General features: G+C 35.8%; 1 protein-coding gene across 15 annotated transcripts in view; it reads left to right on the top strand.

Moving 5' to 3' along the window:
• LOC124299101 (multidrug resistance protein homolog 49) overlaps window positions 1-25794 on the top strand; it is a 97855-nt gene extending 72061 nt beyond the window's left edge. For 13 of the 15 annotated variants that reach the window (XM_046752122.1, XM_046752045.1, XM_046752132.1 and 10 more), the window contains 10 exons: window positions 1295-1488; window positions 2829-3077; window positions 4986-5823; window positions 8422-8625; window positions 14098-14449; window positions 14545-14772; window positions 14880-15829; window positions 16654-17055; window positions 17974-18120; window positions 20507-25794. In XM_046752122.1, the coding sequence (XP_046608078.1) occupies window positions 1295-1488; window positions 2829-3077; window positions 4986-5823; window positions 8422-8625; window positions 14098-14449; window positions 14545-14772; window positions 14880-15829; window positions 16654-17055; window positions 17974-18120; window positions 20507-20710 (3768 nt within the window). In that variant the 3' untranslated portion in view covers window positions 20711-25794. Of the gene's footprint in view, window positions 1-1294; window positions 1489-2828; window positions 3078-4845; window positions 4923-4985; window positions 5824-8421; window positions 8626-14097; window positions 14450-14544; window positions 14773-14879; window positions 15830-16653; window positions 17056-17973; window positions 18121-20506 lie in introns of those variants that run through there. The other 2 variants (XR_006906941.1, XM_046752156.1) reach the window with 2 other exon arrangements.
• Window positions 25795-26117: the final 323 nt, after the last annotated feature.

Below are 26117 nucleotides of genomic sequence, written 5' to 3'. Positions count from 1 at the left end.
AATAATTCAATAATATTCGTGCACGGTACAATAATGATAGAATTTCGTAATTAAAGAATTGTTGATTTTTTCTCAAATTTTTATTTGAGCAAAGTATAACCACTTCTAGAAAATGAAGTTTCATATTCATGGATGAAAATATATTCTAGCGATGTCTGGATACATTTCAACAACATGTCACAAATTTGTATCAGGACGAATCACTTCTTAAATTGTCATCTAAAGAGCAAATTGACATCTTCCGTAAAAATTTGTCACACAGATTTTTAAAGTCACCTCTGCTATTGAGGTGACCTACTCACATCTAGATCGCCACGGTCGTAGGGTTAGTTGTGACTGCCTTACATCGAACTAAACTACTTGCGCCGTGATACGTACATATTCGTAAAAAATTTATTTACACCTCGTAGAACATTTTTGAATCAAAGAAGTAAGTTTTAATATTTCAAGTACTTTGTTCTCCTTGAAGTAATCGTTTTTCACCATAAAGAGCCGAAACACTGTTAATCAGCTGATTTTATAGAACCCGATTACATAACTAATCATCCGTGATAAGAGAACATCGGCATTATTTTCAGGTAGCAAACAAAGTTTTTCGAAATAATCATATTTCTACAATGTAAGTTGATTAATTTTTCAAGTCGATAGTTTATTGCCAAATAGGAAATTAGTATTTACAAACCAACCTCGATAAGTGTGGGTATAACTGAATTTTTCCATTGAAAAAAAATTGAAACGGATTAAAAAATGTTCGGACTATTCTTATTTTACGATCATTGATTTTTAAATAAAAACTGTTGCACTGATGAATGTATTATACCCTCAACACGAACAAATCATGTAGCTGAAATTTGGGTAACCTTGGTAAACCTTTCCTTTTAAGAGGGTGACCTGGTCGATTTTGACGTTTATGTATATATTTGCAAATATTGAAGTCCAAGTCTCTCAAACGCGGAAAAGGGCTCAACCAGGCCCATTCTACACACAGTTCTGAACAAAAACTCTGCAAGGAATTTTCATTTGACGTAGAAATAAAGCAATGGCACGAATTCTACGAAACCGTAGTAGTAAATTTGCAAATTCACATAATTTCTTTATTTCTGCGTCAAATCAAAACGTGTCGGAATATTTTTGTTCAGACTTGTGTATAGAATGGGGCTGTTAAACCCTTTTTGCGTTTGAAATACATGGACGTCAACGTCGAAATCGACCAGGGTACCACTTAACGAGTTACGCATCCCATGCTCCATATTCCGATGCTATTTACTACATTCTTTTATTCTTCTGGTTACAGTTCCGATTCGCGACATGCAGTGAGCTGATGCTAGTGTTCGGTGGACTCTTTATGGGCACCCTAACGGGACTCTGTATTCCCGTCTCCACCATACAATACGGCGAGTTCACGACCCTACTTGTCGATCGTAATATGGAAAATCAAACCAGCACACCAACCTTGATCCTGGAGTGGTTCGGCGGTGGAAAAGTTTTGTGAGTTTACTTCGATGGCAACAAATATTTTTTTCAGCTCGATTCGCATAACATAGTATCAATACCGTATCATAATGTATTGATAGACGAAAATACCCCACCTTGTCACATGATGCACGGCGAATATCGTCGGTTATCATACGAGTATAGAGCCATAAGTAATTTATACGTTCGCAGTATAGCATTATAACAAGAAGAGTTCTCCGTGCAGATCCCGATACCGACATCTTACCGACATTTTTAGCCGCTTCACAACTCAGACACAAACCCTTTTCTTCGGGTGGGGGTAATCACCGATCTGGTCAACTTTACCGATCATCGGAAAAAAGAGTTTGTGTCTGAGCTGTGAAGCGTCGAAAAATGTCGGTAAAATGTTGGTATCGGGATCTGTACGCAGAACTCTGCTTATTTCAGTACTTGTTATGAAATAATAAAGGAAGTCGCGCTCAGTTTTGTTTTCCAGCGTTCACCCCACTTTTTTTCTAAGATTTTCTTCTTCATTCTATCTATGCATTGTTGAAAATAAGTCAAGTAATTTAATGACCAATGAGACGATAATAAGGTACGATTACTACCGTACTTTGCACTGTGAATTAACAAGGCACACAAAACAATCGATTTTCTAGCTAGTATCGTATCGAGAGAATAATTATTGCACTGATCTACAATGAAATACTTACTATTAGCTTTCTTTAACTGAGTATTCTCAATATCAATGGATAATATGAATACGATGTTAGTATCGATAACACTGAGGAATCTCTCTTAAACTCATTATTAGTGTTTTTGGCATGCAATATTTCTTGCACCTAGTAATTGTCATTTAATACTTAACTAGATTGAGTGGCCTCAGTTTCCGGTTACGTTCGGTTATTATATAAAGTAACCGGAAATCTGACTAGCATGTGTAAGACTCTTTTTTACGTAGCATCCATCGAATAATATTCTATTTACGAGACAAATTTCTCACCTAAGAAAAGAACAATCAAATTAAAGAATTCAGAATGCACGGAGTGAATAAATAGGTTTATTCTAACTTGATAAAACAGAATAAAACTCAATGAATATTTCACCGGTACATCTTGCCACGATGCTGTCTTCCCAATAACAACTTGGGCATATTCTCGTCAACTTATTACCACCTTTGACTGGCTTGTAAATTACACGCTACATGTTTCATCATTGGCAAATATGTTTTCCTAAAAAATATTCTGAGAAACGAAATGTTGACACTTTTTGAGTTGCCGAAGAATAAGCCTTGTATACTTGCTACATTGACAATGTCAGTTTCCATCGTCTGAAATAACAAATCCATGACTCGATTTCTTTGAATATTTCAGAGGTCCTAATGCTACTCGCGATGAACGTATGGACGCTTTATACGATGATTCCAAGGCATTCGGTGTCTCCTGTGCCGCACTATCAGCCTTGCAGTTCTTTTTTGCAATATTCACCGTAGACCTTCTTAACGTAGCTGCGTTCAGACAGATTGCTAGAGTACGCAGGATGTTCTTACAAGCGGTGCTCAGGCAAGACATGGCATGGTACGACACTAACACTTCAACGAACTTTGCCAGCAGGATAACAGAGTAAGTTGACAATATGGATTACCACATAATATTACACTTCTCGATTGTGATGAGAATTCAGAATCAAATACACTTCTCTGCTATCGATAATTTTGTGCAGTATGAGTGTAGATCTGTAATATCAGTTCACGGCAACAAAGCTTGTGTTACGTTTAAGTTGAAGTGGCTACGTGCAGAATGCACAATACTTTGAGACCTACAACGTAATTGACTTCTAGTTAGCTACTGGAAGATTCTAGTAATATATTGAAATGGGTAGTTAAGTTGTCTAAAATTTTAATAACGATAGTTAATCATGTTTACCAACCACACTAACATTAGGTAAAAACACCTCGCGCCAAGCGTAGTCAATTATTACTAATCTACTGGAAAATTTCACTCATTCATCTCAAATATTACCACGATTAACACCACGTAGTTTTTGTCACTCGGATTTTTTTTCAGGGAACTTCCTACTTAATATCGTCAATTCAGTATTGTCTTTTTTGATTAAAATAATTATCGGTGCATTGTTGGAAAATGAAATATTTAACGATACCAATGTGATAGGAACGTATTTTAGTGGGTTTGTATAGAAAATGTTCTTCTGAATAAAGTGGGGTAATTGGGGAGTGAAATGTAATACGAATCTACTACGCTTCGTACCATTTTAAATCGTTTCAAATAAAAATCGATATCTAATCGTTCACATAAAATTTTAATATTCCATCTCTCTGTAATCAAAATAAATGAAAAAAATTGCTGCAGGTTAGGAGTTATAATATTTTGATAAAAACTCAATACCTGCAACTTTTTCGCGATTATATTAACAAAAAAAAATCAAAATGTAGAGTCTTGATTATCACTAGATATTCATGATTTTCGAATACGATAACTTTCTCACCCCCCGCTGGGTAAGGAAAGTGATTGTAATCATCCTGAAAATAAAAAGTTAAGTTTTTGTTAGAATTTTCCGATGCATGGATATGTCCGTGTGTGTGTGTGATTTGAATAATTTCTACCCGACGATATTTTGAGAACGAATGAAACAGATTTGAGTGATTTTCGTCTCAATCGACGGGCTTTTTCTTAACTTAGAACTGATTAGATTTTGGCTGTGATTGGTCCATTGGTTTTTTAATATAGTGATTTTATTGCCAAACGACGCAGGTGTTCGCAGCGTACTATTGAGTGAATTTTGGAATTTCAATAGCTGAGTGGTTTTCAAAGTATTCAAATAATATAAAATCAAAAAAAGTAAAATAATAAAGAAATAACATGAGATATCATTACATAATGTTTTATGAGCTTTAAACACATACCAGTGAAAAGTTCTAAGTCAGACACAAAAATCAGAATGTAAGAGGCTACTCAGAATAAAGAAAAGGATAGAAATTACAGAAATTGTACATTACATTCATTATGATTGACTTTTTCCCATGTCTCCTGAAGAAATTACAAAATGTCATGAAATCAGTTAATGCGACTGAAGCATGATTTTCGTACGGTTCTGAGTCCTTTGTCTAGAGAATGGGTGATATAATAAAAATTTATGATGTGGATTACTTTGTTTATGTATAAAAAATAATAAGTAATAATGATAATCATAATAATAAGAAGAAGAAGAAGAAGAAGAAAATTCAATTTTCGGCAATACATCACAAAGATTAAAAATTCATGAGTTTCAAAATGGATATACTACTTCATAACCACTCTATCATTGTCAATAATTCAGTTTAAACTTAAGCCAGCTGTTGAAAAGAACAAGAGTGTTGATTTTTCTTTTCAGTAACGGTGAAAACACCGAATTCACACCTGAAAAAAAAGAAGCTTGATCTGTGTGTGGATTTGAGATTCTCATTAACTGTAAGGACAGCAAGAAATCATGGATACCCTAATAAATAATCAAGCCTTTATATCTCTTTCCAGAGATCTTGACAAGATGAAAGACGGGATTGGCGAGAAACTTGGTATCTTTACATACTTGATGGTCTCCTTCATCTCCTCAATAATCATCTCTTTCATTTACGGTTGGAAGCTGACACTGGTGGTCCTTAGTTGTGCACCGATAATTGTTATAGCAACGGCGATCGTAGCTAAGGTTCAGAGTTCGTTGACGGCTCAGGAGTTGGCTGCTTATGGGCAGGCGGGTAACGTGGCTGAAGAGGTACTTGGGGCGATAAGAACGGTCGTGGCCTTCGGTGGTGAAAAAAAGGAAGTAAGTCGCTACGCGGAGAAGTTGGTTCCAGCTGACAGAACGGGTACGCGACGTGGAATGTGGTCCGGAGTAGGTGGAGGTGTCATGTGGTTCATCATCTACTTGAGCTATGCTTTAGCTTTCTGGTATGGCGTTCAATTGATTTTGGAAGATCGACCGAATGAAAAAAAGGACTACACACCAGCCGTACTCGTCATCGTGTTTTTCGGCGTGTTAGCCGGTGCTCAAAATATGGGACTAACTTCACCTCATCTCGAAGCATTCGCTGTGGCCAGAGGATCGGCTGCTGCCGTATTTACAGTCTTAGACCGTGTGCCGATTATCGATAGCTTAAGTCCCAACGGTCAGAAGCTCAAGGGTGTCAATGGCGATATAGAATTCAAGGACGTGCACTTCAAGTATCCTGCGAGGAAAGATGTGAAAGTACTCCAGGGCTTGAATTTGAAAATTAATCACGGTGAAACAGTCGCGTTAGTTGGAGGTTCTGGATGCGGCAAGTCAACGTGCCTTCAGCTGATTCAAAGGCTGTATGATCCTCACCAGGGTGAGGTGCGTACTATTTGATTTCGCTTGTTATTTTCTCAGAATAGTATATTGTGTAGCAAGGAGGCAAGTTAGGTCTTTTCGGGCCGAGCGTAAGTTTGCAATACGAGTTATAGGCGAGGGGTTAATCATTCTTGAAATCTGGTATACACTTTTCCCTGAATCTTGTGAAGTCTCTTGAAATGTTTGAAATTTTCTGAAATCCTTACAATTCTCTTGAAATCACTTTTGAGATCATTCGAAATCTGTTGGACTCTCTTGAAATATTACGAAATCCTCTCAAATGTTCAAAATCTTTTGTAATTTTTTAAATCTTCTGGAGTATCCTAGACTCATTGGAAATCTCTTGAAATAACTTGCAATCCTTGAAGATCCTTAGAAATCTCCTGAAATCGTCTGAAATCATTCAAAATCTTCTGTAATCCTTTGAAATCATATGAAATCTTCGAAACATTTCAGATCGTCTCTTCTGAAGTCTCTTGTAATATTTTAAAAGCATCTGAATCTCTTAAAATATTTTTAAAACTTTTGAAATTTTTTGTAATCTTTCGAAATCACTTGAATTCCCTGAAATCTTTTCAAACCTTTATAATCTTGAAATCAGGTGTACATTAAATCCATGAGTGATTAACCGCTCGGTCGTGATGTGAGCCGAAGACGAATATTGCAAATACACAAGGCAAAAAGACCGTTGCCTCTTTGTTGCGCATGATTCGTTACATAACAAGAGTGTGTTACGCATTTTTTGACGAAGCACGAAATTGAGGTTAGGGTCGCGTAATGTCAGATTTGTTCGCTACAGCGCATGCGCGCAGTGCAGAAGGGATCGCTTTTAACTTCTAGGACTTAAAAGTGGTCTTTTCGGTACTTCACGCATGCGCATTCGCAGACTTACTTGACCATCGTAGAAACGGGTATTTTGTATACGGAAAACACGCATGAAAAACGTGTAAGACATGCTCGCGTTGTATAAAGGAATTTCCAACACGGAATAATAGAACTATATTAGAGGAAGTTTACTAAAATCACAGGACTGCTACTTTATGGAAAACCGCTTCGTACTCGTACATCCAATATTTGTTGGCATTTCATCAAGTAGACAACAATTCTCCGATGTAACTCATTTTCAAATTATTGTAAACATCGTATGCACCTAAATAAATAATTTCCAAAACAACGCATGTACCGTAGGTTTTCGAGATTTTTCTCAATGTTTCATTAGCTGAAAAAAATATTCCAATGAAAATATGTAACTGATTACGACAATAGCGGAGCTATGTGATTAGTCGATCAATTGTTAACTTTCAATAATTGTTTCGTTAGTTAATCGGTTGTTCAAAATTTTGTCGAATCAATTTTCCGATTGATCGTCTTCTCGATTAATCGATTGATCGGCTCGTTCCATTAATCGTTTCTTCGTTCAATCGATCGATTGAAACCTCGAGTTAATTACTAAGCCATCGCAAAATGCAAAAAAAAAAAAAAAAAAAAAAAACACGAGTGGAAATAAGAATTATCTAATCGAGATCGGTGTTTTCTTCAATACTGTTCTAATAATTGATACCGGTTGAAGAACAATGCTTATTTCCTATTCCTATTCCTATTTTTCTATTTTCTGATAAGCTTCAGTCGTAGTAATTTTACGGTATAAATATGAGGTAAATTTTTCTCAGGAACTTACGTAATGTCATTGGGAGTCCAGATTCTGGTGTAACTTTACGAAAATAAGTAATTGAATAAAATCATTTTTCTAAAAAAGATCGTTTGCAATTGATCTACACTGCAAGAAAGGATTGTTTTATTGTCAGCCAAACAAAAATTTTATCCTAATGATGAAGAAAAAATATTTTATTGTTTCACTTCATTGTTTCACTTCAAAAGTAAATTTCACTTGATTTAACCGAATCTCTAGTTGTTTTGAAGAACGTACATTATTTAGTTGATCTCATCATCCATGCTTTTCTTATGTTGGAAAAAAACGTTCGAAGCAACAACAATATTTTTTCGCGTCAACGGTTCGTTGTTTCTAATGTATTAAGAATCTTTGGATTTTATCGTTATCTTTTGCATTATATTGATGAAAATCGTGATAACTTCATTTTTTTTAGCATTAATTGATTACAGTTTGTCGTTAATCTCACTGAGACAAATTTTCATATGAATAATCTAATCTTCATACTGCACAGCGCAGTTCCCAGCAAAAAAAAAGAAACTGATAACTTGGTAGGTGCTATTTATTACGAGTATTCTTTGTAAAAAAAGAAAAAAAGTTGCACGAATGATCAAAGTTACTGTGGTCGTTAGGATAAGCTGCCATCTTTGAATTGAATAATCAATTCATCGGCTGAGAGCAAAAAAAACCCCATCTCAGAATTTCGATCGAAAGCGTCGTATGTACTCGAAGATCACTTTGGTCGAACGATGTTGTTCAGCGAAATTCTGAGATGGAGTTTTCACAAGCGAATTGAACTCATGCGGACAATCATACGATCCCCTCATATTTTATTAAAACAAATGTGAAGATATTCCAGTAAAAATTGGTGGAATAATCCTCGTTCGCATGAATAGTACTGAATAAAAGCTTCAACTTTTTTACCAACGCAGGTGCATCTCGACGGGGTTGACATCTCAAAGTTGAACGTACAGTGGCTCCGCTCACATATTGGTGTTGTAGGTCAAGAGCCGGTGTTATTTGACACTACTATTCGCGAGAACATACGCTATGGAAACGAAAACGTAACGGAAGAGGAAATGATAAAGGCAGCAAAAGAAGCGAACGCACACGATTTTATCAGCAAACTTCCAGAGGTTAGTGAAAGCTTAGTCATTTTCTATAAATCACCGATACTTCTGCTGTACGATACTATAATCAATATGTCGAAGACTTTCTGCTATCAAATTGCATTTTCCAACACAAATAATTATTGTACTTTTCATACTGGAATTTTTCCTAGAAGGCTCATTTCTCGGTTCCAGCGAGATCTATAACACTTATTGAACTGCGATTAACTGTAGTTTACAGCATGCAATGTGTCAAGGTTTACCATACATTGTAGTATAATGGTTTAGCCTTTTCAATGAAGTGAAACATAAAGTCATACGATCCATGATAGATTCAAATCACATTTCCCCCTATAACGTTACGCGTGATTTTCTCATACATGCAGCCAATTGTTGGTGGTAAATAATAAATATATACCCATTTCTCACTCAACTCATTCATATGGGTAAATGTATGGTACTCATGACGATCACGATAGGGGTTTAAGTTTAAAAAGCAGGGCTTATCGCCGTCGGAGTTCTCTTCACACAAAGAGCATCGGTAATCAAACCTGTTGACCATGGTGTAAATATTATTCACAAAGATTATTTGAATAGATTAGTTGGACTTTCAAGTGGGGCGGGATTGAAATCCCGAATTAAAAAGATTCTGAAAGCGCCGCATTCCGAATTTTTCAGTAGCGAAACTGAAAGTAAAGAAATCAAATTTTGACGAAATATCAACGTTTCGAATGGTCCGAAACCTGACGCTCAAAGTTTAGAAAGGGCAAAATCTCGAAAGAACAAAAGGCCGAAAGGGCGTAACTCGGAAAAGTCAAAGTTCCGAAAATGCGAAAATGAGAAAATTTTTAAATCTGAACGTTCGAAATTCCGAATGATCGACGATTTTTAGTTTCTTTAAATTTTTGGTTCGGTGGAATTTTGCCACTTTGATCTTTGTGTTCAATCTTGGTCATTCTGATTTTCGAGTTTTCCTCTTTTTACACCCACTCGTTGAGTAAACTATGCTGCGCGAGGATATTTTAAATTTCGGAATTTTACTCTATCGAAACTTAATTTTTCTATATTCTGCTCTATCGGAATTGTACTTTTCGGAACTTTGAGCCACCGGTTTCCCAGCCGTTCAAAACTTTGTTGTTTCGTGAAAGCTTGATTTCTTTACTTTAACTTTCACCACCAAATGATACGGAATTAGGCGCTTTCAAATTCCTAACTTCAAACCCGCTCCATTCGACTGGACTGATTGTAAGTCAAGGAAATGACGTATTTATCGCTTCTTGAATAATTGTCGGGATATTTGTCAATCCACAGTATCTGGATTTATACAAGCATTGATAAAGATACTTTAGTAACGAATGACGGCGTGTTGATACGTGTAGTTCGCGTAGATCATTTTAAAATTTATGAAAAATATCAAGATCGTACATTATTTTATTCCCTTGTAGTTCTGGCATCAAGCGGATATCTGAGGATGAGTCCGCTGTAGATTTCGTCGTTTATAGAAAGGCTTAGAAGTGATACCGCGCAGCATTCTCGATGTCTACGTAGTGCCAAAATGGCTCATGCCCGATTAACGTGCCAACAATATTGCAAAATTAGTTTAACTCAAATTGAAAGGTGTGGCGCAACATCAATTAGCAATATTTTTTCTCAGGATGCCTTAAGCCTTTAATTCACGTTGGGACGCTCGACGTCCCACCTTTTTTTTCAGCTTTTTATTTATTAAACTGCTTTTTCAATAACAACTGCAGAATTTTTTTGATTCTACATGGTCCCCAAAATATTTCTGAGTCTTAAAAAGAATATAAAATTGATTTATTTATTCATTGCAAAAATAGGACATGTAAAAAAATGATCGAAATTCTTACTTTTTCACAAACTAAAGCATTTTCTGCTAATCTAACAAAAAAATCTGAATGCCAATTGTCACTCAAACTTAATAGTCACCAAAAAATTTTGTCTTCTTGTTGATTTTGTTTTCCCGCCATATTAGATTCACCATTTTGAATTTTCGATTTTCCAGTTCAGATTTGAAAATTTCAAGTGAATCCCATGTAAGGTTAATTGTATGCACGAAAGGGTTAACCGAGAAGAGTGTAATCACCTGGACGATAAAAAAACCTCCATTCCATCGCTAATAGCACAGTTCAGTTCGTTACTGCTTCGAAAACTTGCTGCACGTTTCTTTTTCGAACTAAATAGTACACGGCGATATTTTTTTTTCATGTTTTCCAATATACGGACACTGCTGATGCTGTCTACAAGTTATTGCAGACAGACTCCATGAAAAACATAAAACAATTTATAGACTACTATGGCCGCCGGCGATTCCCATTCAAATTCTCGAAACCCCATAACGAGCGCTAAATCCCACAGAAGACTGATACACTCCTCAATCTTATTAAACTTCGTTAACTCCTACGCAATTACAAGCGCAGAGAACAAAAGAACATATTTTTCATGATAATTCTCTATGCGAATTCTTCGTATCATTTCTAAAAAGTATTTACCATTGAGTTACTTTCCCATGTCCTGAGAATTTCCAATTATAACAAGAAGAAGAAAAATAAGTTGTAGAGTGTACAGCAAGTTGGGTAGATTCCGACCCTTTCGATATCCCTAGAAATTTTTCGACAGACTCTTTTTTGTTTGCTGCTCGGACTGAGGCGCAAACGGCGCACATCCAAAACCGGGGGTGGAAAAATTTCTAGGGATATCAAAAGGGTTGGAATCTATCCAGCTTTCTGTACATCTAATGCGATAACTATTGTGCAAAAAATGTTTTCCCGTAGGATCCACAGCAATCGGACTAAAATGTAAAACTCATAAGACAGTAACGAGAATTTATCACATTTACTGCAGATTTTTTCACAATTGCTTCAGATTCTTGTGCGAAATACCGTTGGCGAAATGGTAACCATTTAATTGTTTTGCGTGTAGAAAAGTGGATATCTTAAGAATAAATTGAGAGTATCACAGTAAAATTATAGAAGTAATATTTATAAATATAAAATTTTCATGGGTCTGCCAGGTAGGGCACATTTGTATTTTGGTTTGTTTGATACGTAATTTTTCCGTCTCTATTATCTACTTCAGCTAAGACGATTGGTGACTTCGAATACTTTGCACAAGCACTTTAAATAAACCTAAAAGAGAGTTCATGACCAACGAGAAGTCGTGTAAGATATTCTGTGTAAATTGAATAAAAATCATCATATTTCATCATATAAATTCATGCCACATCTTTGACAGATTAGCCGTGATTTGTCTCTAAAATTTAATTCCATCAGTCTATACATATAGCCTCTGGAAATCAAGATATACTCGATAACTATTAAAAATCTTACACTCTTACCATTTTCTAAATACAAGTAAGTCGAGTTTGAAATGTTTCACGCATGAATAAATGTCAGCAAGTTCCAGAAAACAAAAAAGTAGTGAAACATTTTTCCAAGTTGTAAACAATCTTAGTATCGCTAAAGATAGTATCGTTATTTTCGAAATGGCAATATTTGATCGTAGGTATGAAAGTTATAAGCTGTGAATCCACGAGGCGCATTTTAGCAGTTGTGAATCCCCTTTACGCACTCTCAGCAAATAAATGAGAGTTATTTATACAGTTACTTTGCGAAACGATCATTGGCCAATCGTCTGAGAATGCCAAGGATTTGTTTCACTTGAATATTAAATTTGACCGTGTCATTCGTCGGCTGTCACATGACCTAAGCTCTAAACGATACGGAATTTGACGATTCGGAAGTTATTACGTTGACATTTCTCACACAGCGGAGAGGCATGACATCGGTGCATTTGTATTTTGGAAACAGATACGTCCAGATAATTGTTGCGAATTTGTTCACATACTCGATCAATGTTTACCATTACATACGAAGTGATTCAATCAAATTACCAATAAGCATATTAATAGCACTTATTTCATAGTCTTTAGTTTGAGTTGCGGCGTCATAATGCATATTATGTGCGTTAGTCGTTTAGGATGCTATTGACGTCATTCATACGTAAGCGAGAAAAGAAGCTGCGATTAATGAATGAACACCCGAAAGCATCAGACTGCAGACTGCAAGCGAGCCAACTTTAGTGTATGATTTGGGTCATGCTTGGCCTTTGGCTACAGCTGGTGGAAATTCACTCACGGATATTGAGGCAATCACAAGTACCGATGGCCAATGTTACGTTGGTAAAATAGTGCTTATATCTGAAACGTTAACGAGATCTGTATACGTAATACGCGCGTTAATGAAAATTTAAAAAAATCATTTCTATCGTATGATTTCAAATTTTATGCCTACGTATGAGGTCTATTTTATACACGAAAATGAGCGACACGAAGATATAAAAGCCGTTTCATGATCAAAAACATCATTGAAATCTAATGCCTAGTATTTAATCGAATCTTTTGAAATTAGGACAAACCCTTGAAAGCTTCGATATCCTTTAAGTTCTGGTGAAATCGTTAGAAGTACGTTAGAAACTTCTAAGGTCTTCCAAAATCCTATGGAATAACACGTTAAAATTTTGTAAATATTTTAATGTCATAATATTCGTGGAATTGCGTAGTGTCATTGGATATTTGGAAAATTTTTAATATTTGTTTGAATCTCTTGGAAGGCTGACGAAATTTTTTGAAATCATCCGAACGTACCTCACACCGTCGTAAAATTTTTGCAATCTTACTATTTTATGGAAGCTGGCGAATAACCTCACAATTTTGAAGGTTTCGGAGCGTGAGGTTCGATTACTATTGAATTTAAGACTATAGTGAATTCATTAAAATGTGAATGCCAATTTTATCACAAACGAAAATTATTACAAGGGCAAGGCATGAGTTAAATAATTTTGAAGTTAGGAACCAACTACTTTCTGAAATGAGAAATTATGGTTGATTCATAAAATTGCGGGCATTTCTTTTTTTAGCAAGTGAAATTATTATACGTCAGTGAATTATTATAGTTGAGGAGAATTTCTTCAGTTTTCTACAAGATGCCTTAATCAGTCAAGATCTTCTAAAATCACTGTCAATTTGCATAGTCCGGAATATGTGAACAGTAGTTGACCCTTACTTGCCACTATGGGATGTAGACCACCCAAGTTCGTTTTTCTCTTAATTGAATGAAATGAAAAAAAATCGCATATTTTCGTAAAAATAGCTATTTATTTTTTTAAATTTCTGTCGATTTTTTTTTTTTTTATGTACACTTAAATTCAATTTTTCACTAAAGCAACTACATGATCCTTTAAAGTAAACTTTCAATGTGTTCTAATAAAAAATTCAAGTGAAAATGTTCCACAGTTTATTTTTTATAAAAATTTTTGTCGCTCGGATGTAAAGCAGTCTGGAAAGTAGGTAATTCTAGAGAAGTGTGGAAAGTAAGGGTTAAAATGATATAAATTGCCGTAAATTATGATTCAGATCGTAAAAATGATTGATTGTCTGATGATAATACGTAAAGTGAATGGTTTTCCTTCTGTTTGCCGTAGGGTTATGACAGTCCAGTTGGCGAAAGAGGCTCGCAGCTATCAGGTGGTCAAAAACAAAGAATAGCTATTGCTCGTGCTTTGGTACGTAGACCAGCTATTTTATTACTAGACGAGGCTACGTCAGCACTGGATCTCCATAGTGAGGCCACAGTTCAGAGAGCCTTAGACGCTGCATCGAAGGGTAGAACAACAGTAATAGTGACACACAGGCTGTCGACCATCACAAATGCCGATAGGATCGTTTTTATCAAAGACGGAAAGGTTGCCGAAATGGGAACTCATGAGGAGTTGATTGCACTTGGAAATCACTATCATGCTCTGGTCTCTGCGGACTCCAACGCGGCAGCCAAAGGTACATTATTGAATCCTCGATATTATTGTATGCAAACACGACCATCATAGACTGGTATCTTTGATTCTTAAAATCCTTCCAAAATCCATTTATAGCTAAAGCAACTGCTGCTGCTGCAAAAACTGTTACCGCAGCCAAACCAAAGCCCAAACCACCGCTCAAGAAGCAATTTTCTACCCTTTCGATGCACTCTCATCGTCTTTCGTTAGCTGCTGCTTCCGAGGGCTCCGAAGAAGAACTCGAAGAACATGAGAAACCCTATGAAGCTCCAGTAATGCGAATCTTTGGTTTGAACAAGCCCGAATGGCCGTTCAATATAGTCGGTAATTAGCAAGCTAGCTTTCCTTTCCGAATACCTTGAAACTGATATTCTTGGCTTGTTTCTATGCTCGAATGAAATGGATCTACTACATTTTGTTTATTTCTCCAGGCTGTCTCGCCGCTGCTACAGTAGGAGCATCTTTTCCAGCATTTGCAGTTCTCTTCGGTGAAGTCTACTACGTTTTGGGATTACAGGATCCACAAGAAGTCCGCAACGAAACAATCAATTTTTCCATACTCTTCATTATCGTCGGTGTCATAACAGGCATAGGCACATTTCTGCAAATGTACATGTTTGGTCTAGCTGGAGTTCGCATGACAACAAGAATCCGAAAGATAACCTTCGAAGCGATGTTGAAGCAAGAAATGGGATGGTTTGACGAAGACAAAAACAGCGTTGGTGCATTATGCGCCAGATTGTCATCAGATGCAGGTGCGGTGCAAGGTGCGACTGGGACTCGAATCGGTGCAATTCTCCAAGCACTTTCAACTCTCGTCCTCGGTATCGGTGTGTCGATGTATTACACTTGGAAAATGACTCTGGTTTCTGTGGTGTCTATTCCATTGGTACTGGGCGCAGTTTTCTTCGAGGCGAGAATCATGAGTGGCCAGGGGTTACAGGAGAAGAAAAAGATGGAAGGAGCAACACGAATTGCTGTTGAAGCAATCGGTAATATTCGCACCGTTGCCAGTCTGGGAAAAGAGAAGGCCTTCTTGGATCGCTATTGTGTAGAATTAGCGCACGTCGCCAAAGCTACGAGAATACGTAACCGACTTAGGGGTCTAGTATTTTCCTGCGGTCAAACTACACCCTACTTTGGCTATGCACTTAGTTTATATTATGGCGGGTACTTAGTGGCCAGAGAAAATCTCGATTATCAGAATGTAATCAAGGTATCCGAAGCATTGATCTTTGGCTCTTGGATGTTGGGACAAGCACTTGCCTTCGCCCCTAACTTCAATACCGCTAAAATTTCCGCTGGACGCATATTCAGATTACTCGATCGCGTACCCGAAATCACGACGCCTGCGGATCTCGAAGGGAAGGACACTGATTGGGTAAGTTGAAGTGTTTATTATCCTCAATTCTCGACATATTCGTAGACTTGCCCTTTATCGGGGTGGTTTCATTACAGGCTGCATGGTCTGTTTATGATGTAAAGTACGTTTTCACAATCGAGATTTAGAATTTTATAGCAGAATAATTTCATTTTGCACTTATTTACGAAAAGAAAACGGAAAACAGGCGGATAGTTTATCAAACTAGATGGTCCGTTCACTACTCTTAGAGATGATTGAGGAATTTTTCACTGAGAAATCAGTGAGTGGGGTTTGAAAATACGATAAAGATTGCAAGAGACGGCGAGAGAAACGGTGTACAAGATGGCGAGAGGTAGTAAGAGACGGTAAAAAAGCTCGTCTTGCAATACGACGATATCTCAGTAAACAGCCCCTCGGGGATAAGTACAAGTACCAGTTAGTGAGCATCAAACATTAGATCGAGATGGTTTATTTTTCTACCTAGCCATTCGTCCCTAACAATTCCATACTATCAATGCGATCGAATTATTGGCAACGTTCATTTCGATGTGATAATAACGCTTTCTTTTCAACTAGTGAAGTAAGAATATTGAAAGTCTCATCACTGTGAAAAAAAAGTTGATCGTGGTGATAATGATTACACAAGATCTGATACGCATTGAAACTTCCATGCTATGCACGCTGGGGATTCACTGACAATGAGTAATGATTTATTAATGTCTCTGTAATATATTCGTATTCGTAATCACAAATCGCATTCAATATCTTAAACACTGTACATATCTTCCTTACCATTAGCAATCACATACGTTACTACATGTCCGTTTGCTTTGTGATTCCAGAAAGCAGACGGTCTGATTCAATTCTCTAAAGTTGAATTTCATTATCCAACTCGTACGGAGTCTCAGATTCTGCGAGGTCTCAATCTCGTTGTCAAACCAGGTCAAATGGTTGCGCTAGTTGGTCAAAGTGGTTGCGGAAAATCAACTTGCATTCAACTGCTTCAACGCTTGTACGATCCACTGTCGGGAACTGTGACAATGGACCGCCGTGATATATCATCAGTCTCTTTATCAGCCCTGCGATCTCAGCTTGGTGTTGTAGGTCAGGAACCAGTACTCTTTGACAGAACTATTGCTGAAAATATAGCGTATGGTGATAACAGTCGCACACCATCCATGGATGAGGTCATTGAAGCGGCAAAAAAGTCGAACATCCATAGCTTTGTCAGCTCTTTACCGTTGGTAAGTATGACGGATGTGTATAATATAATATTTAATATGGAGCGCGCAAAGACTCAATAATTATTCACCTAAATAACGCGGTCAAAAACGTGTGTATTTTTTTCTCATTTTGGAAAGATTTCCACTAACGTGGAAAGACGGAATGACAGACCCATTTAGAAATCGTAAACAGCAGACGATCATTTTACATCGTGATCAGTATAATGTGCCTTAAAATCGTCGGTGAGGTTGCTACGAACTATTGTTGGAACAAAGAGTTCAGAAACACGTAACTTCGTAATTTGATAATTTTGTTAAAAAAACAGGGTAGAGTAAAAGTTATAAAACTTTTCAAAAGCTTAAAGTTTTATTCACCATTACCGTACATATTAGCGAAACAAAGTGAAATTTACCAATATATAAAGTACCAGTTGCATAGTTGCAAAGCTCAATCAAATCCTTTAGACTGTGTTTTGTTGCGTGAAATTAGAAGAATTGGACTCTGTTAATGCGTCTCTGTGAAAATAGATTCGCAGCTTCCATGCGTTACAAAAGAAAAAAATAATTAATATACACAGTTAAACGAAAAATGTTCTGCATGCGAATAATCATGGCGTCATTTGGGTGTCTAGCCAGAGTCAAAGAAGATGGAGCCTCACACGATTATTGAGTCACAACTTTCGGCCCACCACTTTAGAACTTCATAGATTTGCTTAATACACATTGATAGATCAGAAAAAAAATTTTTTTAAATCGAAGGGACATGTTATTTAAAAAATTCATGCTCACGGGGTGTTAGATATAAACTTTGGACAATAGTTATTCGATTCTCTGTTGTTTTAACAGTGTCCGTGAGATGCCTCTTTTAATTTGTGAGCTGTGCGAATAAGTTATACAAAAAATGATGTGATGAAAATGGATCTGCGTTTTCATTTCTAGGGTTACGAGACTAGACTTGGAACCAAGGGAACTCAGCTTTCCGGAGGTCAGAAACAAAGAATAGCTATTGCCCGTGCCCTCGTAAGGAACCCTAGAATTCTACTCCTGGACGAAGCCACGTCTGCACTCGACACCCAAAGTGAAAAGGTTGGTACAGTACGCACTCGATACATACATGTATATATTATGTAAGGGGTACTCTGTTTCAATTATCTCAGATAAATATCCCAGAAACGAAAAGAGATACAAGAAAAGTTTCGTACAAAATCCGGAAACTGTTAAGGGAAAATTTGATGCTGATACAAGTTGACTTGCGGATTGTGCTATTTGCGAAATTCTGGAATTAACGTCTGATTTTAGGTAGGAAACACGTATTTTGGATATGGCAGAGGATCGCGAGGTTAAGGACAAATTCAAAAATTCAAAAAACAAAGAAAACAACATTTTGTTGAAATATTTTTGTAACTTTTTCTTCATCCAGTCTTTTTCTTTCACCTTAGCTCCTGCGCGTATTCATTATCGAATTTGAAACGATGTACAATAATTCTCATAGTAAATTTTAGTTTGCATCATAAATCATGATTAAAAACCTTTCAGCGAGGATGAAGGACAATGAATAAGTGCGGAAACTGAGTTGCTGAAAAACAAACCGAAAAAAAATTTACAAACAAATTTTTCCATTACATTTTTGATGATTTTCTGTCATCTCGCTATAGGCTGTGCATATCCAAATTACGTGATCCTTATTATAAATCAGATGCTACTTGCAATATTTAAAAAATTGCACAATCCAGAAGTCAACCCGTATCAGCATTATTGTTCTCCCGTGAAACTCGTCGAGTTGGGTACGAAACTTCTTATTGTATGTTTTTTCTTTCGCGACGCATTTGCCTAAAGCAATCAAAACCTGCTAAGAAAACTGCTTTTCCACGCGCCATTTTATTTAAGGTATGCCTCAGAATGAAACATGTAAGGGGATATATACACATAAACATACACATACCGTATTGATGCTGCTACATACAAATATGCTTAGTCCTATATAGTTTCAAATGGTAACCAATATGATATACTTGGGATCAGTGATTCTGAGACGGCTCTTTTCTCGAACTAATCGGTTACGTTGGCAATAAAGAATCAAGCTGCGGAGCTTCGTATTTTTATTATAGCTGCAGTGGCCGGACGGTGTTGGTCATTATTGACGTTTTTAATGCTGCAGCACTTTTGATTTAAATATTGAAAAAAATTACGCGAACAATTCGTAACGACCAAGATTATAAACGCGTATAATATGTCAATGATTTTTTTTTTTCAATATCAATTCCCGACTGCATACTGCTTTGCTATGTAACTTATTCTCGTATCACGATGTGCTGTAAATAGTTTAAAATATTCAAGTCCTGGGCATGGACTTACTCAACGTTTAGTTCACCGTCATTTGTTTGAATCGTGGTTGATTATCTTAAGATTTATATTCTCACGAACATTCTACACCTATAAATCTAAATATTTATCATCATTCTTGATTTAAGCAAAACTACTTACAAAGATAAAATTTATTTGCATTGACAATATTTTTTCAACCATAATTGTAATTTTGTCAGTCAGATATCCGTCTTCTCCGTAAAGGACCATAAAAAAACTGACCGCGAATTGTTGCTTTTCACAAACCACTCAAATACATTTTTATTTAACGCATAAATAAAGAAATGGCATGAATTCTAAGGAATCGTGAAATATGAAATATGAAATATACTTAAATATGATATGACAAGGTCCAAAAGTGCAACTGACAGTAATCGAGTTGGAACACTATTTCCTTAGTGGAGAAAAAAAAATATAAAAACCATAAATTAAAGCTATAATAGCAATATTACCGATGACCTTGAAGATAAGTTTGGCAATCAAAAAATCGCATCGTTTGGCCAATTTTCATGAACTAAGGCTCATATTGTTCGTAAATGAATTCTCTAAAAATTTACGAAATCAGATTTCGCATAACGTTGGAGTATTTTTCACTAAGGTAGAAGTTTACTATTTATTACTTGCAATGGTTTCACTCATCATGCTTTTTCGATCCGAAAACCGAAAAGCCAAATAGAAAATATGACACTGCAGATTTGTCGAGAATTGATTTACTATCAAAATGAATCCTAGTTTATTAAAATCGTTGAAACAATGCAATTTCTTCGTTGTAGGAAAGATTCAATGCTGCAATCTCTTCATTCATCAATAATTACGCTACTGTACCTGAAGCTTATGGTTTTTGAACGTTTTTCATAGTAAGAAAATATTGTTTCAAGTAAATTTAACTCGATGAACTTCACTTGCACTTTCGTACCTTCCTTGCATGATATTTCCGTCCTCGCACCTCTTTGACCGGACTGTACGTTTGGTGAATCCATAAACCCGATCATAATGCATTACTCACGATCAAGGGGCTCGATGAAGAAAACAAATCCTTGAAACTTTCTGAGCTTTATATTACTGTTAGTCCGCTGAACTCAAAAACGGTCGTTCTCTCGTTTTCCAGATTGTACAAGCTGCTCTGGACAAAGCAATGGAAGGCCGGACATGCATCACCATCGCTCATCGACTCGCTACTATTCAAAATGCAGACGTAATATGCGTTTTGGAAAAGGGAACTGTCGCTGAAATGGGAACCCACGAAGATCTGATCGCGGCAGATGGCCTTTACGCCCACTTACACGCTCTTCAAGAAGCCGCGCTAGAGTAGAACTTGTGACTTTTGCCTTAAATCTCAACCCTCGACCCTTCACCTTCAACCGTCAACCTTGCGCCTTCTCTCTATTCCGCAAACGTTCATCGCACATACATATTTCTGCAGTACAATAATCGGCTGAAACGCCTTGTACAATGGCAGAATAACAAATATAAAGTAAGCGCCCAGAAAGAAGAAGTGCCGAGCCGAAGGTGAGTTTTAACTGGTGTTCAATTTATTTGAGTAAACAATCAACGTACTTATTTTTAAAGGAATATCACTGTCATTATTTTTGTTTACAATGTTACAATTCTTCGTACCAACGACACTACACTGATTTCCAAATGAATTAATTTTATAATCCGTCAAGATTATTAATGTAGTCTGAATCATCGTAGCTATTAAATATACCGGAAAATTCCGTGAATTTCGCTGCTCAACGCAGGCAGATAGGCAATTGAAATTACATTTTGTATTCTTAAGTATGAGCAATTCTCATTCAAGATAAAACTATTAAAATGAAAACAAATTTTAAGTCACTTTTTTCAACATGAAACTATAATTCAGAACGTTTTTTTTTTTTTGCGTATACTGGTTTGACTAATCATGTATTGTAAGTTTCGAAGAACTACTAGTTCTTAACTGACGAGATTCTTTTTCTCAAAAATAATTCGGTCTAGGAAAAAAAAATGCCAAAACATAAAATGTTCATTTTTAATCAAAATTTGTGAAAAAACTGATACGGAATTCCATCGTAATCAATGACGGGATTTTATCGAATAATCATGCCATTTGATATTTCCAAAATACAGTATTTGTGATTTTGATAATATTTTTTTCAAATGCAAAAAAAAAAAAACATTTTCTTCCTTGATTCAATATGGCAGGAATTTTTCTCAATTTATTATCAATGTTTTAATATGCATCCGCTGAAACGAAACTGACTGTTGCATACCGAGTTTACAAATATGTGAAATAAATTCATTTTCAACAATTTCAATTCTAATTATCTGCGCTGAATTAGAAGAATATTTACAAAAAAGTCAAAAATTTGTATGAATAATTGATTTTTTTTTTGATACTTTCGACCTTTTTTTACATTTTTTATTCAAGTACAATGTCGATTATTACAATTTGAACCGTTCAGATAAAAATTTATCTAATATATTTTGGTAATTTTTTCCATAGAACGAGTCATCTTTGATTAAAATAATGTCATAAGTTGACAAGTGATAATTCTATAAAATTTTTGATAAGTAAGTGGTCAACCCAGCAAGTGCAAAAACAAAAATAGTTTGGAATGTAGTGGCAGGTTGAAAAACTGACTCGAAAAAAATATCAGCTTTGGACGTGAGCGAGAATTAACCATTATTCTAGATGTAGTTTCGATCGCCTAGCTACTGGTATTGAGTAGTCGCATTCACGGAATTTTTCCGGTATACACTCTATAATAAATTATCCCCAAGAGAAAAGTCTTACTGAGAGAATTTTATCATATTCATATAGGGTAGGAATATTTTACATGTGCACGATAACCTTGTGAGTCTTCGGCGTCTATTAATCAAAGCTTCGATTTTCATTTCCCCATGTATTCGTTCATGCACATTCATATTAGATATAAAATATGCATTATCCACACTCTAGCATATCTTTCAACTACTTCGAATTGTCATGCTTCCTCGCCATTAGTCGTTTCAACATCAAACCTTCATTGTCACTATGGTGCTAAATTGCTCGGAACGAAATTTCTTACCAAATACTTGATTTTCCAGCAATTGGGATATTACGCACTTCAACCGTTCTGGGGTTTGGCAACCTTTCAAACTTAAAGGCACAATTCTGAATTGAATAATATAAATTGATTTTTCGTTTGATTATATCATAGTAATATTATTCAACGATAAATATACAACTAGTATAGCTATGAGAGTTATAGATACAGATTCCTATTACCGACACACTTACCAACATTTGACCCAGATTCAAACCCATCTCTGCGATGACGTCACCGCGGGGAAGGGTTCGAGTCTGGGTAAGATGTCGGTAATTGTGTCGGTAGGAGGAATCTGTGTCCAGACCTATCAGATATACTACTTATGCATGTAATGTGTGTGATGACTAGGCTATTATTTTTATATCCGTAAAAGTTGAATCACGTAATGTTTTTCCATGGGTTCGGCACATAAAACATTGTTTCACTAACACCTACCAAGTCCTAATTGATTTAGATTGAATTTCACTGTCTGTACTTATGAGAGAGGAAGATCTTTTCACATATTTTATTATTGTCGAGATCTTCGGACAAACTCATTGATTATGAGTTATTTATAAACCGACATATGTACTTATACTTGTGTGTAGACGTACTGCTCAAATTGCTTGTATTCAAGACTGTTTCTTGAGAGAAGGATTTATTCGGATGAAAAATATGACAAAAAACTTTGAGAATCTTTTGTCAAAACATTTTTTACTAAAGAGTTGAAGGAGTAGAATATGCTTATTTCTAAATTGTCAGGGATGAGAAATGGTTATTTGTAAATTCTAATTTCATTTTACAATTAGTTCACAATTTCTGTAGAATTGCGGCACTTGATTATAACACAACTAGGCTTTCCGAGAAAAATTTAAGCCTTTACCTAATCAAGCTATGTAAAATACGTATTATTTATGCCAGTGAAAACTGTTGCCATTTAATCACTTTTTTCTCAAACCATTACGCAAAGAATAGGTGTATAAGTAGAAATAAAAAATGTGACCAAAAATTATAATAAAATTTTAGAGTGACAGCTGGTTGTGACGGTTGTGGCACGGATTCGTGTCGGATGAATGACTTGAGTATTTTCGAATTGGCTCTTTTTGATGAAATAATATTTCATAAGATAGTTAACAATAAGATTTGCTCAGAACAGTACGAAAGTTTGTTTTATGAAAATCTGTTACACTTTGCAACAGATTATACATCACTGGAGTGTGGCTCACCCTTTTTTTGCCATCATGGTTTCCACTTACTTTCCTATTTCTTATCATCATGTAGTTGGTTTGTGGTTCGCGCAATCAGCACAAGTGCCTTTTCCTCGATCCTACTGTAGTGTGAAGCCTTACGAAAAGAGTAACGATAATCAGTAAGAAATTTCGATACTTTATGCTAGTTGAAAATCTTTGTAAATTTACGGTAGGGTTGAAGTGTGTGACCAGGAGTACCTACAGGTTAATTGATTTATCATATGAAGTGGGTGATGTTAATCAATGAGTAGAGTGAAAAGCTTTTCAAGCCAGTTCTTAATACGATCTTTCCATTCGATACGCAGTACTTAAGAATGAATCAATTCGAAAAACGTATACCGCAGTGCTTTATTGAAACGACAATACGTAATCAAGATTAAGATATATATGACTGTAGTAGCAGTGAGGGCTAAAAAGCGGTGCTTGTTATCGCTAATGACTAAATGATACCTAAGAATACTTGTGTAAAATATGCAAAGTATATTGTGAAATGTAGAAGAAAAATGAATAAATAACGAAGGCTATTCGAAATCGAATTGCTCTCTGTAAAGTTAACCCTAGTCGCTTACGCGGGTCCAATTGACTCCAGAACCGACTTTAACGTACAGTTTTAAATTCAGCGTGATTGAATCATGTTTGTTTGTGCAGGTAAAATGAAGAATGATTGAAAAATATTTCGGACCTTAGAGACCCCATGTATGTATTGCATATTGTTTTACTTTTTTTGCTTTAAGAATTTTTTCCCATATCCTCGATCGTCTTTTGCTAAAACTAAGATTGAAGTCTGTTTCTGAATTGTTAAATTTTGTCTCAAAATTTTGTTCAAGTCGTAACGTAATGTTGTGTACAGTGATAACGTTCCAAGTTTGGCTGGGGTCTAGGTGACCCATGTAAGTAACGTGAAAGTTTCCGTAGGTGTATGTGACTAGGGTTAAGTAATCTTCATCGTTCGGGAAGTTCATTCAGTGAGTACGTAAGAATGAAAGAAACCGTTTACCGTTTTTTAGGCCTGATCTGGTTATGGTATTTACATTATTAAATTCTTATCAATATTTATATTCGCAAAGATGGTAACAAACTTGAGGGCTGGAAGTTCTCTGTTGCACAACACTCATATTTTTTGCTTAAAGATATCACAATTCACTCAACAACATAGAAACTTAATTTTACTTATTGTAGACAAAACGCAAGTGATTGTTGTGAATGTACCTACAGTGATACTAGCAGTATATGACGGTAATATAGTATTCCTTTTTGCTATAAAAAATCATATATTCTGTTACAATTATACATATATACATATATATGCATATATATTCACTTGAAATGAGAAGCATGAATAAATGATTATAAGCAAACAGGCCGTTGCAGTTTAATTTAATTTAATTTTTACTTTTCGATCAAATTTTCCGCACCTCGTCTCAATCCATGATGGAGTTAAGTGTACCTGAGAACTTTAACAATACATGAATAGCAAATTCCAAGATGTTGAGATAAAAATTTGATGTAAACGGGAATCCGTTACATGTGAGTACGATGTACGTCGGCATTATTGTTGTCCTAATAATACGAGTAATTAAAGAATTCAATTTCATACTCACTGGTCCAATTCTAATTGAAAGAATGGAACAAAATATTTGAGGCTTTCTTCGAGCTGTTTTTTAACCAATAATCCGTGAGAATACTTTGAGCAAATTTTGCAAGCTCTTCTTCTTATACCGGAAGAAGAAAGTGGGACGGATTTATTAAACCATGACTAGGTACACGATATCAGGCTTGAGTCTAGAGGTACTCATATGTGTCTAACTATACTAGCTAACTGCCTGAATCTACTGTATGTTATGGGACATGGATTTACACACAGAATATAATTCACGTTTCGACAAGTATATACAGAAAATCTGCAGAGGTACAGCTAAAAGGTTTAGTTGCTTCCACGTAGCATTTGCTGACGTGAGAATCCACCGAATACACATCAAATGATGGAAGAATTGTAAAAGACATCCATTCTAAAAATGTATGTTTTAGATGACACGTAACTACACTTCTATGTAAACCCTATGTAAGTTATGAATTTATTATACATGACGATAGTATTGGTTGGGAATTTTTTAATTATCGAGTAATGTTTCAGCTGCTCGTGATAAATGATAATATCACAGTAATCAGCACTGAAAGATAATTAGATACTAAGCAACGCTGCCTCTAGGTACACGAAATAGCATTATTCAAAGATATTTTTCAATCAAGTTCATGAATTATATGCTAAAATGTTATTTTAATGAAGAATTTTCAATCAAACATAAACATCACGTTGAAAAAATCGATAAGTGTTCTACCAAAACGATTGAAAAACATACACATATACTAAGGTATCTATCGTATGAAAAATTGAATTAACAATAAGCCTATTTGTGCG

This window comes from Neodiprion virginianus, chromosome 1 (genome assembly GCF_021901495.1).
Source record: "Neodiprion virginianus isolate iyNeoVirg1 chromosome 1, iyNeoVirg1.1, whole genome shotgun sequence".
NCBI lineage: Eukaryota > Metazoa > Arthropoda > Insecta > Hymenoptera > Diprionidae > Neodiprion > Neodiprion virginianus.
The sequence above is the reverse complement of the archived record's forward strand: the minus strand, read 5'-3'. Positions and strand labels throughout refer to the sequence as shown.